General features: G+C 57.4%; 2 protein-coding genes across 3 annotated transcripts; both read right to left on the reverse strand.

The window, feature by feature from the left end:
- Positions 1-317: 317 nt before the first annotated feature.
- CDC20 (cell division cycle 20) lies at positions 318-5,972 on the reverse strand. 2 transcript variants are annotated; one of them, XM_083867539.1, is made up of 12 exons: positions 5,644-5,972; positions 5,085-5,281; positions 4,690-4,755; positions 4,381-4,526; positions 3,649-3,745; positions 2,974-3,102; positions 2,400-2,596; positions 1,970-2,064; positions 1,404-1,635; positions 1,169-1,294; positions 881-998; positions 318-577 (listed from the first exon to the last, which is right to left on the reverse strand). In XM_083867539.1, exons 1-12 carry the CDS (start codon positions 5,688-5,690, stop codon positions 399-401), a joined length of 1,629 nt encoding a protein of 542 aa, XP_083723665.1. In that variant the 5' UTR covers positions 5,691-5,972; the 3' UTR covers positions 318-398. The 2 variants fall into 2 exon arrangements, with proteins under 2 accessions (XP_083723665.1, XP_083723664.1); XM_083867538.1 differs by lacking the exon at positions 4,690-4,755 and having other exon boundaries at positions 5,644-5,773.
- A 21-nt stretch (positions 5,973-5,993) lies between these two features.
- MPL (MPL proto-oncogene, thrombopoietin receptor) lies at positions 5,994-12,846 on the reverse strand. Its single transcript, XM_083867542.1, is given in 13 exon segments — positions 5,994-6,263; positions 6,344-6,431; positions 6,552-6,664; positions 6,750-6,761; positions 6,764-6,976; positions 7,113-7,255; positions 7,359-7,531; positions 7,762-7,891; positions 8,046-8,202; positions 8,279-8,538; positions 9,205-9,380; positions 9,721-9,850; positions 11,973-12,846. Coding segments are annotated over 13 exon segments (1,902 nt in total). The 5' UTR covers positions 12,076-12,846; the 3' UTR covers positions 5,994-6,059.
- Between the last annotated feature and the right edge of the window lie 77 nt (positions 12,847-12,923).

Raw genomic sequence — 12,923 nt, forward strand, 5'->3', positions numbered from 1 at the left:
GGGTGCCTGCAGAGCCATGGTAATGCCCTTGTGGTTATAAGGACACAACAGAAATGGAGGCCACAGACATGCTGTGCTTTCAGTTCAGCATCTGATGAAGCTGCTGTGCTCATAGTCAGCATCTAGAATGGGCCAGGTGGTGGTGACATATCTATCTTAGCTGGGACAGAAACAGAAATACACTTGCACTGGCACAGTATCCTTCTGCTAGGCTGTGCTAGGCTCAGGGTGCCTGTAAACTGACCCTAAAGCTCCAGCCCTTGCCCAGATCCCCAGTGAGAAGGCCTTTTCTTACATCAGACTCCATTAAGAAAAGGTTAAGTTAAGCAGTTTATTAACATTTAAAATACTGTACAGTGTGTAAACCAAATATCCCCCTCCCCACAACAACCCAGTACTCAGCGGATGCTCTGGTGAATAATACTGCTTTTGGCACTGTTTGCCTTCTCTTTCTCCTTCTTCTTTATGGGGTCCATCTCAAAACAGCGCCAGAGCCGCACTGTTTCATCAGCAGCTGCTGAGGCCACTGTTGTACCATCGGGGCTCATGGTCAGGTTCAAGATTCTGGCAGTATGACCTGAGGAGGAATGTGCAGTCAGGGCTGAGCTGATCAGCACATACACATTTACTCCCATATTCTCCCCCTGAGCCCTGCCAGCTTGCATAGCTGTTCCCCCCACCATGCTGCCACAGCCAATTTCAGATACCAAGCATATGCTTGCAGCAATGGCATTTCTTCCACAGCCTATGGGCATGCCTTACTCCTAGCAGCATGCCCGTGGATGCCAGCCTATATCAGTGATGCTGTAGACTCAAACTAATGAGTGCAGCTGCCTTCAACCTCTAACAGCCCGCCCTCACCCAGGCCCTGCCCACCTACCTTGCAGCTCTGCAACCTTGGTCATTGTTGGATACTTCCATATAACCAGCTGATTCTGTGCAAAGCCGTGGCCTGAAACGAACTCCTTATAGTTTGTTGACCACAGGATAGAACAGACCTGAGAAGAGGCAATAACACAGGTAAGACAAGCTGCTTGTGCTGATGCTCACCACTCAGAAGTGAGCATAGTCCCCTCCTGTCCCATGCCTCTGGGCCTGAGGAGCCAGCAGCTCTGTGTAGGTGTGCTGCCAGAAGGTGTGTGTCTCCAAGCTGATGCTCATGTCTCACCTGGGAACGGGCATCAACAGTACTGAGGCAGGTGCCAGAACACACATTCCAGATGCGGATATGTCGGTCACTAGTGCCACCTCCAGTGGCTAGAACATTCATCTGCCATGGGCACCATGCCACAGCCTGAGAGAGAAGAGTTCATTTTAAGACATGCAAGAGGCAATCTGCACCCAGCCAGTGCTGCACATCTGCTTTGCACGCAGACATCTGCCCGTGGCAGCCCTGTGCTCACCTTGACAGCACCCTGGTGCTGAGTGAAGGTCTGTACAGGAGCAAAGTCTCCACCCCCACCTTGGGTGCATGGCCAGACGTTCACCAGATTGTCATTGCCACCACTGGCCAGGTAGCGGCCATCTAGAGACCACTTGAGTCCACACACCTCCTGTGTGTGGCCAGCAAGGGTAGCCACGTGATGCTCAGCCACTCTGACATCATGGTGATGGATGTGACCAGTCCGTGCCCCACTGCAGAGAGAAGAGAAGGCTTCCAGGGTCAGGCTGATACATTTTCACCAAAATCCATTTCTGTTGTTTCAAGACTGCTCTATCTGCCACTGGGTTTCAACCAGTCTTACCAGTAACCCTGGTCTAAGTGAAACATGCACACAAGCTCTTTACAACTTCAGCACAAAGTGCAATACAGAAGAGAGGCCTTCTCCTCACAGTCCCAACAGATAAGACTGAGTAAGAATCCTAAGCCAGGACAGACACTTGTCTCTGGTGTCCCTATCCCACACCACATAGATTGAGGAATAGGAATTTGCAGCAGCTGGAAACTGCCCTTGACCCACTGCTTTACCTGGAGAGGATGTAGCTGTTCCAGCTGAGGGTTCCCACACGGGCACAATGGCTGGTCATGTTTCGGAGACGTTTCTGCTGCTGAATGTCCCATAGCTAGAGAGGCAAAGCAAAAAGTTCTCTAGAGGAAACTCAGTTCTGTTGCTAGGAACCTCACTGCCCTAGGCACCTCACTGCCCAGGCTCTGGCATTCAACCTTCTCAGTGTGGGAACAGAGAAAATTTTTATCTCATGACTATAGCACAGAAGGTAACACTACTTATCAGAAAACCCCCAAACCAAACCCTGCCTTGCATGCTGCACTTGGCTGGGGCAGTTCCATCCCGCACTAGGGAAGACAAGTCAGGTGCATACCAGCCAAGCTTTTGTCCCCAGGTCCCACAGTTCTGTCAATTCCTAGAAAACACCTCTAGTTTTATTCCTGCATTCACCTGGACCTCAGCAGTACTTGTGCCAACAGCAAGGTAGTTTCCTTCTTTAATCCATGACACAGAGGAAATGTAGGCATCTGGATGCTCCATCTGCAGCAGCTGGATAATCTCCCCAGAAGCGTGATTCCACAGATAAACAGAGTTGTCTAGGGCCACTGCTAGGAAGTCCTGGGAGCTCCAGTCTATGAGATTCAGATCTACAATTTGAAAGAGCAATGCAGGTCACACCATGCTTACCTAGAGAGCCCTGCCCTTCACCAGTGCTGATGCAGCAGGTGTGTGTGAATGCACACACACACACACACACACACACACACACACACACACACAAGTAAGGGGCAGCCTTCTGGGTGTCACTATGCCCAGCTGGTGGGGTCAGGTACCCTGCTCCAAGTCATCTGCAGAGTGCCCTAGATCACTGCTCTTGTAAGGCTACACAGGGACACTCTGGAAGTGGTCTGTGCTAGCCTGGGTGCATAAAATAATACAAACTGCCCAGTTACACTGTCCTAGGAACAGCACTCCAGTGCAGAATGTTCTGGATGCCCAGCACCCAACCCTGCAGCCTACTTACAGTAGTCATTGCGGATCTCTGGTGCATCCAAGATCCGGTCTGGCATTGAGGGAATGTATCTGCTATTCTTCCTGCTGGATCCAGGTGTCATTTTCTGACTGTAGAGCACTTTTAGGTTATTCTGATAGCCTGTGTGCAGAGAAACAGGTTTGTTAACCTCAGTTAGTTTCCTCCCAGCTGAGTGCTGCTCGCCCACCTAGGAATCCCTTGGAGTGAAAGTAAAATCCTAAGAGATACACTCAGAATGTATCTGTGCACAAGAGTGCAGTGTGCTAACATCACTGGCAGTATGAACTGCTGAACTGGGGTGAGCTACAACTTCCTCATTCGTGGAAACAAATTTAACAAACACTTGGGGTTTTGTATCCCATTATGCTTAGTTACAGTTAAGCTACAAAGTGCACAGGAGGGAGTTTGATGCTCTCACAGATCTCATGAAGGTTTACAACCTGCATTACAGGTGAGCAACTGGCAGTCATAGCAATTGTCCTAAATAAATTTACTGTAACTGTTATGCCCTCCCTCAGCCTCAGGAACCCTAAGAAAGGAGACTCCAGTGTGTATAGGTCTCAGAAATCAGTTGATTTATCCTCTGACCACACACAGCCTCTGTGTTGCTGTTCCCCTGACCAGATCTCCCCCTCTGATTCAGCTCACACAGATCCCGTATCATACCTTCTGGAGCATTCTGTGGTTGTCCACTAAGGCGGAGGATCTTTGCCTCTTCTACATCAAAACCATTCAGATTCACTGCCCAGGCTTTCTGTTGCTCCTACAGAGACAAATGACTCTCAGTGCAATGCATTTAAAACAACTCCCACACTGTTAAAATAGACACCCAAGTCCCTTTTTCTTAGAACTGGGAGATGTTCAACTGTGCTGCAAGGGTCACCCACAGACAGGCAGGTCAAAGCATTTTTTCCTCAGACTTTCACACATTGTCCTGCTCACATTTTCCTACAATGGCAAATTCAGTGTCATTGCCAGTGGGAAAAGCCACAGCCACAAGTGACCAAATGCTTCGTAAACAGATTTCAGAACACAGAGTAAAACATTCCAGAAGTGTTCCCTGTGTAGACATTGTCCTAGAATAGCTACCACCAGCAATTTCACTTTGCATAGGCTCACAGCTTTGTGTTTTTGTTGCCTGCTATATTTTAAAGCCTCATTAATCAAAAGCTAATTTTTGCTACTAGAAGCAGCATAGGCTAGAGTGTATGGCAGTCTCTACAGCTTCAGTCTCATGCTAGATTCTTGAAGCCCAGAGTTACAAGTGGTGATGGCTGAGGCTTGTCAGTCCAGTGCCCACTTGATAGAACCTATAGTTTACTTCTCTGTAAAGGGGCAGGAAGGATTAGGTGCTTGGTAGTGTTTGTTGAAGTAATTGTAACTTAGCAACATGCTCACCTTCTTATTAGGAGATCCCTCAGCAGGGTCATTCTCTTTGGTTAGGAGGAAATTTGCCATGTCCATCTGCATAGTGCTGCGGTTGGGAATGTAGCGATCGCCCCCAGCCTTTGTGGGGGTGTTTTGAATTTTGGATCCAGATTTACCTGCATTCACATATGAAAATATTGTCTTACAGCTATTTAACAGCCTGTATTAGAGCTTTCACTCCAAGAGAGCAAACCCAGCACTGTACCCCATCACACCCACCAGACAGGCTCTAAACAAGCAGGACTCAGATCTCATGCCACCCAGTCACAACTAACTTACATTTTCCCCTCTGCCACCAAGCTCTGGTTAGGGACTGGTTAGTTGTCAGGAGACAACTCTTTGGGTCTAGTGCAACGATTCCAGTGTCCACAGATGAAGGGAGGATACAAAAACACTGTTACAGGATGTAAAGCTATCAGCTGACAATCCAGCCCACACTTGTCCCAACATGCAGCTATGCCAAGGTTCAGCTGGGAGATCAGCAGTTCGCCAGCCCCAGTGCTCAGAGCTCCGCCCCTCAGGCTGGGAAGGTGAGTGATTGCCCAGCCCACCTCCTCCCTGACCAGCAGGCCGGTGGGGCAGCGCGGCAGGGAGCCCAGAGCCTCATGGCTACAGACAAACAGCCTGGGCGAGGCTCCCGCACTCAGCCTCTGCCGCTGGTGCCCGGGGCTCACCGGGTGTCTTGGACGGCGTCTTACTGGAGCTATGGGAGCGATTGGCCGGCTTCATGGGCGACACGCCGGCGGGGCTGGGCCCGGGGCCGCTCTCCTTGTCCTTGCGCTGCCATCGCGCAGGCGGCGCGTTGGGGATCGGTGTGTCCAGCTTCAGCAGCCCGTGCAGGTCCGCCTCGAACAGGAACTGCGCCATTGTCCTGCGGGCGGGCGGCGTCAGCCTGGCCCATCGGCCGGGCCGCAGCCTGCTCCGACAGCTCCCGCCGGCCTCCCCGCCACCGGAACTTCCCAGCCCTCCGGCCGCTCCTCGGGCCCTCCCCACCACCGGACACCCCTCACTCTCCCCAACCGCTCCTCGGGGCGCTTTCCATCAGCCGACACTCCCTCCCTCCGTCCGTCGGGGCTCCTTTCTATCAGCCCACACCCCTTCCAGCAGCTCTTCGGGGCTCTCTCCGCTAAGGGACATTCTCCCTTCCCCTCGTCCGCTTCACCACAGCCTCCCCGCTCGAGATTGCGCCTCAAAGCTGCCTCCCCGACCGCCCCGGCCCTACCGGACTCTCACCTCGGCCGCGCCACCGCCTCTCGCCGACCCCGTCTGCGCCGCAGCATTTTAAAGGGCGCGCGGACGGGGCCCCGGTTGGTCGCTTCAAACCCAACGGCCTCGCGCTGCCAGGCAGCGGCCGAGCGACGCAACGCGATTGGCTGAGCCGCGGGCCGGGGCGGGGCGCGCCGCACATGCGGATAGAGCAGGGGACAGGGGGCGGGGCGATCCGGCTCGGGGGCGGGGCGATCCGGCTCGGGGGCGGGGCGATCCGGCCCGGGGGCGGGGCGATCCGGCCCGGGGGCGGGGCGATCCGGCTCGGGGGCGGGGCGATCCGGCCCGGGGGCGGGGCGATCCGGCTCGGGGGCGGGGCGATCCGGCCCGGGGGCGGGGCGGCGAAGGAGGGACCAGGCGGGCTCTTGGGTGGGGACGCGCGTTTATGGCGGGGTGGGGGCGGCCGTGGCTCCCCGCGGCTCCCAGCCGCTCATCAGCAGGTAGGACTGGTTGGCGATGTCGGTGCTGGACAGGCGGCCCCCAGCGTGCTCCGGCGGCGGGCCCGCCTGGCGCCGCGGGCCGGGCAGCACCTCCAGCAGGCAGGGCACGACGGCCTCCTCCGGCGGCTGCTTGTCGAAGGCGCTGGCCTGGGAGGACACGGAGTGGACGCGATAGGGGCTGCCCTTCGAGCTGCCCCCGGGGGGAGCTGCCACAGCCCCTCCCTCACCTGGCCGTGCTTGCTGCTGTCCTGGAGGAAGTTGCCCAGAGCACGATGCAGGTCAGGAACGGGCGGCCAGAGTTTCTGCTTCACGTTGCTGGATACAGGGGAAGGGGCATCGAAGATACCCTCAGACCTGGGGTGCCCTGATGCCCCGTGCAGGGTGTCCAGGCTTGGTGCTGGACCCCCCCCGCCCGTGCCCGACAGAGCCCTTTACCTGTAGAGGGAGGGGAAGGTGCACCGCAGCCCCAGGAGCACCGCTGAGAAGAGCAGCGGCACCACCATAACACTGGGGATGAGCCAGCCTGCATCGGAGGAGGAACGCTGGAACTGCAGCCCTTCCCAGGCCCACCACCTCAGCCCTTCGCCGCCCTGTCACACTCTGCCCAGTGCTCCCCACCCCGTTCTCCAGCACTCTCCGTCTCCTGGGTCAGCCGTGCGGCTCCTCTGGCCGCAGCCTCCAGCCCCGCCCTGTCCCTTACCCACATCAGCCACGGCATCGACCACAACAGGTCTGGACCAGGCGCTCCAGCTGCCCCGGTACCGCGGCCCGCTGGGCCGGGCCCGCACCTGGGCGTGGTAGCGGGTGCCTGGCCGCAGGTCCAGCACTTCTTTCCTGACTGCCCGTGGAACCTGCAGGACCTGCGGGGCAGAGCCGAGCTGGAGGCACGGCCGCTGTGGGGTGGCCGAGGCACCGAGGGGCGGCTCCCGTTTCGCCTGCCGTGTGTCAGCAGCGGAGGTGGGCAGGGCTGTTCGGGGCATCCTGGCCAAGCCTTACCTTCCAGTCATGGCTGTTCTCCACGGCATAGCGGACCTGGTACTCCAGCTGCTCTGCCAGCAGCTCCAGGGGCGGCAGCCACTGCAGGCTCAGCCGGCCCTGTGACACTGTCGCCTGCACAAGCTGTGGGGCATCTGTGAGCACTGTTGGTGTTGGGGACAGGCATGTGTCGCTCCTGTGAAACGGGACGTGGGACACTGTGTCCCCTGTGAGCCAGGGAGGGGCTGTGGTGGCACTGGGACTCACCAGCCTGGTGCAGCCAAAAGGGCTCCTTGAAGTAGCTGAGTGTGGGCAGCATGTGGGTCCGGGTGACATTCACCAGGACGGAGATGGCACTGCCAGCCTTGGGCTGGAATGTGCAGGTGTGGGTGCTCTGTGCCCCCCTGCTCACCTCCTCACACTGTTCCCATGCATCTTCCCTGTGGGAGGAGTGGGGAGCCAGTCAGTCCCACCAAAACATACCCACAGCCAGCGTTCCTCCTGCACTTGCCCAGGAAAGCTACTGCTGCTTGTAGTTGGAGGACCAATGTGACCAGAAGAGGTGGTGAGGAGGTATGAGATTGGTGGTGGTATGGGCATGGGCGAGGGGCCCACTGTGGGTTATTGGGATGTGTCTGCCTGAGTGCCATATGCCTGCCATGCCCCTTACCTTGTGCCAGGCCTGCTTGGAGGTGGCCGGTAGAAGAGCTGGTGGGAGCTGTGGGGCTCGGCAGGGTCCCAGCTCCACTCGCAGTGCACGTGCCGCAGGTCAGGGGTGCTGCAGCACAGCCCGATGTCTCCTGGGCAGGCGAGAGCCAGGGCAGGGAGGAGGCTGCTTCCACTTGGCCCCCCAAAAATTGGGTGTTGCACCTTGCCTACAAGAGGACCCCCACCCCCTGCAGCCCCAGGCGTGGGTGCCTCCCTGCTGTTCCTGCAGAGGGCATGGCTGCTCACCAGAGGAGTGGGGTGTCTCTGCAGCCACTGCCTGTGACCAGGGCCCCCAGACGCCATCCATGGAGATACCATCAGGCTTGCTGCGCACCTGGATGTGGTACCTCACCCCTGGCTGCAGGTCCTGGAGCACCACCCAGGTGTCGGCCTGGACCAGCCTCTGTAGGAGAGGGGCCAAGCTGAGGAGCAACTGCAGGCCCCAAACCCCCCTGCCCATCCCTGACCCCTCTATGTACCTGCCCCACTCCTGGGGAGGCTGCTGTAGCCCTGGGTGTGTGGGGGCTGACAGTTGACTGCATGGAGGGGTCTCCAGGGTGCTGCCCACTGGGATTCAATGTGGTGCTGCAGGGCATTGCTGGGGAGCTGGCAGGGCAGCACTGCACCTCGTAGAGGAAGAAGTTCAGGAAATCAGCGAGTGGTGGCTGCCACGACACGTAGAGCTGCCCCACAGCCCCAGCCCAGCGGGCCGTGATGTTCACTGGGGGAGCAATGAGACCTGCAGAGAACATGCCGGGGTGTTTGCCCTCCTGCAGCAGCCCCAGAATGGGCAATGCCTGGTCCTGCTAGGGGACACATGGAAGTCGCCCTAGCTTTAAGCTTTAGCTTGCAGATTCTGTGTTACTTAGGCATGTAGTTCTGAGCCTCATATTAAGTGCCAGTAAGCTCTCTTCACAGAGTAGGTAGACAAAAAAAATTCCTTTTCTGCTGAGAACCAAGGACAACTTTCAGGCCCAAAAGCACAAACGACAGTGGACTGAAGGGAGGATCAAGAAGGATGAAACCTCACAGCCTGAAGCTGGAATTAGACAATTAAACCCCAATATGCAAATGGACCAGAACTGATAAAAATATAAGACCTCGTGACCGGTCAGACTTTTGTGTGTGGCGTTTCGTAGTGGACTCGGGTGCAGCCTTGGTCAGGCTCCTGTCCTGCCCAAGGTGGATCCTAGAGGCCTTTCAATAAATACCCACTTTATTCTCTAGCTCTGTCCGGTCTCTGTTTCAGGTCAGCCTTCCAGGCATCGTCCCCACAAGGCTGCCTCTGTGCCCAGCATGCAGGGCTCAGCGTGTTGCCAGCCCCCGTGGTGGGCAGAAGGTCATGGGACCCAGACCTGGAGACTGTCCAGTTGTCACACGGCATTGCCCAGTCAGAGGGACTCACCCACTGCATCCACACTGAGCTCCCGCCAATACTTGGTGTGGTTTGTGGTGGCATTCAGGATGAGGAGGTGGAGCTGGGTGAAGAGCCGCACGTCCTGGCTGGGGAAGACGCAGACGTGTCGCTTCCTGCCAGCCCCATGGTGCCACGTGGAGACCATGCATGCTGTGGGCACATCCCTGAGGAATGGAGAGCAGGGTCTCACAGCACCTCACGCCTCCTGCCTCTGGCCAAGCTTGAGGAGAGGGAATGTGGGACACAGCCCCGAGACCTTGGTGTCACCAGCTCCTTTCCTGTGCCACCATCCACTGCAGGGCATCATGCCCATGGGACCGAGGGACAGCCAAGGCCCCAGCCCTGCTGCAGGGTGTGCAGTGGCTGCTGTGTAGCTTCTATGGGCTCTCCATCTCTCCTTGCAGCTTGGAGCCACTGGGATGGCCCAGATTGCTGTTACACCCTGACCCTGCTGCTCTCTGTGCATCAAGAAGGAGGCTGGGCTGTGTCCCCATAATCTCCTACCTGCTGTACCAGTAGTAGAAGTGGGACATCTCAGTTGTTGTCTCCTCCTCGTCCCAGAAGCAGGTGAGGTCTTCAAAGGAGCGGGAGAAACAGAGGATGTCCTCGGACACACCTGCTAGCAGTGCAGCGTCTGGGAGGAGTGTGGGCATGAAGGAGCCTCTGGGCACAAACCAGTCCCCATCTCACCTGCTTCCACCTGCCCCATGCCCGCTGGCATGTGGGGCAGCCTGAGCATGGCCCTGGCATAGGTGCTCTCCACCAGCTTGGCACACTGGGGAGGGACACAGCACCCATGCTGGCTACTGTCTTGCACTGGGGTCCTGGCTGGTGCAGGGCTCCCCCTGGCCCCACCATGCCCCCTTCCTGAGTATGCAAGGTCCTTGAGGACAAACAAACATCCCGAAATAGCCCTGCGGTCAGAGGGGAGCTCAGGGCCCAGCGATCAGGGGGAAACATCCCTGCCCTGCTCATGCCGGAAGGTGTGCGGAAGTGAGATAAGGAGGAGCAGCACCCCAGAGAAAGGGAAAGGGCCTGGGGGCTGGTGTGGGGGCATGTGGCCCTGGGCTGGGAGGGATGCCCAAACCCCTGCCCACCCCCTGAGGGCATGTGGGTTTCTCTGTCTCCCTCAGTAAGCCATGCTCCCTGTTGTTACATGGACAAACTGGAGCATCACATCCTATGGATCTCCATCTGAAGCACTGGTAGCTCTGCTGACATATAGGTGCCTGCCCTGTTGTCGTGAAAGAGGAGACAGCCCCAAGATGCAGATGTGTGATGCACGGGGGTGGTCTTGGTGCCCCCAGCACTGCAGTCCCTTCTCCCCCACCCCCTCTGCCCTGGGACCTCCTCCAGCCCTCTTCCTCCTCCTCTTCCTCCTGGCATTTGCTGCCTCCCCCAGGGTTGCCCCCAGCTTTGGGACCCCACAAGCCCACTGCCAGTGTCTGCTACATTTGCAGAGTGTATCCATTCTCTGCTACACATCCACTGCTCTGGCAATTGAGCTCACCCTGGACAAAGAATAAATCACTGTTCCCAAATGTTCTTGCCACCTTCTTGGTGTCCTTCTTCTCACCCTGTCCCTTCTCTCGCCCTTATCCCCCCAGCCCTGTTCCTCATTTCCTAGCCCTGTGTTGCCTTCTTCCCCATGCCCATCTCTGCCACAGCGCCCCCCCCCACCCCCCAACCTGTTCTTCTCTTTTTGCCCCCCAATACCCCACCCCAGGCCTCATGCTGGCTCCATGACCTCACCCAGCTCCAAGCACCAGGAGATGAAGTGGCCAGGTCCCAGCAGCTCAGTGGCACAGGGACCCGTGGCATCAATGGAAGGCCACCCTGGTCCTGTGGGCTATCAGAGCATCTTTGCTGAGCACAGCCCATTTCTGAGGAAGGGCAACTGCCCAGCTCTGCAGCCCACACCAGCCATGCTCAGGCAGTGCTGCCAAGCCAGTGGAAGGCTCAAGGCACAGTGATTTTGCAGAAGCTGTGGGCAGAGAGAGGATGAATCTAACCCTGACCCTTGTCCCACTGCCCCTATGGGGGTGACTCAAAATGTGCTGTCAAGTCTGTCCTGGCCAGAGAACTGGGGTAGGGCTGGAGAGACAAGAAGGAGATCAAGAGGGTTTTATTCAGTTAATGCTTTTTATGATGTTACAGAAAGTTCTGAAGAGGCTAAAGAAGTGCTCAAAGAATGGATGGAGAAGCCTGAAATGAGACAAAGTTGGGGAGTGGCTCTGGCAGGTTCAGTGAGCCAGACTGGGGCCAGCTATCAGCTAAGACAAGTCTGTCCAGTGGGACAGTAAGATCATGGCAAGGCTGGTGCAGGAGCACTGGGGTTAGCCTGGAAGTGCCACTGCATTGCCCATGATGCAGAGCTGCGCCATCAGATGTTGAGCCTTGCTCAAACCCTCATCATGTCATAACTGAGAACTTCTGATGAGTGGGGAGCCCCTCTGCTACCTGAGCAGGACTGGGAGCACCAGGCTACCATACCCAGGGGCAACCCATGGGCAGGCAAGCTCTGCTTGCAGAGAGCATGGGTGTTCCCTTACTCCAAGCATCTCAGGGTGTCCCACAGGTGAGAAGGGCACTCCACTGCTCACCCCGAACACCCCCTGCACACCCTCCTGGAATGAGGACCCCCCCCTTCCCAATCCATAGATTTTGGCTGCTGTGAGGTGCTCACTGCCCACACCTGGCATTCTAGCTCCTCTCTGGCCCATCCTTTGTGGGAGAAAATAGCCCCAAGGACCTACCTTGGGATGTCACTGGCTCAGGAGCTGACGGTGAGCTGCAGAGGCTGAGCAGGATGGCAGGGAGCAATGAGAGCTGCCAGCCCTGGCACGGGCAGACTGCCATCCTGCAACCTGTGTGCCAGAGCCACACGTGCTGCACTCGGCCCTTCCCAGTCCTGGGAGCTGCTGCGGCTCCTCTGGGTGATACCTTTATCTGGGAAGTGGAGGCTGTGCAGCTCAGGAAGCCTGGCTGGGGGCTCCCCCCGCCCCATCACCAGCACTTCCCTGTGCCTGAAACCACAATGCCACAGTCCCTCTGCTGCCGGCCGCAGTGCCAAGAGAGACTGCTCCTATCAGATAGGCGGCATGTCCTGCCCTTGTGGCTACTGGCATGCTGGGAGGATGGGGTAGGAAGAAAAACAAACCCCGAGAAAGTAGGGAGGCCCCTGTGTGGGGAAGGGCAGGCTGTTGGGGCTGCTGCCACTTGGGAGCACGGGATGAGGCACAGATGATCTGCCTCCATTGTGTCCTGTGCTGCCCGGCACCGGTGTACTCCAGGTGTGCTCTGCCAGTGGCACCGTCTCCATGGCTGTGCTGGGGGCAGAGCTGCAGGGGGCAGAGCCCACAGAGGTGCCAGTGGTGGAAGAGCAGGGCCACCACAGTGAGGTCACATGAGGTGACCCACAGTGATGCCCAACCTCATGCCAGTCCACCACTTCTGGTGGCTGGAGAGTCTCCCACCCTGGCAGGGCACAGCACAGCTGCAAAGCCCAGGGGGCACAGCCAGGGCACAAGGAGCCACTTGCACATGTGTCCCCTGTGCACCAAGGCCAGGTTTGCTTCTTCAAGACCAGCAGAGGACGACAGCACCAGAGGCACTGAGGTGAGACAGGAGCAGCCAGCCCCAACTTGCCACAGACAAATTTTGTCAAAAAATTTGGCCTGCACTAGTGGCCAAACTTTGTCAAAAAA

The sequence above is a fragment of the Zosterops lateralis genome, assembly GCF_965231275.1.
Source record: "Zosterops lateralis genome assembly, chromosome: 9".
Classification (NCBI taxonomy): domain Eukaryota; kingdom Metazoa; phylum Chordata; class Aves; order Passeriformes; family Zosteropidae; genus Zosterops; species Zosterops lateralis.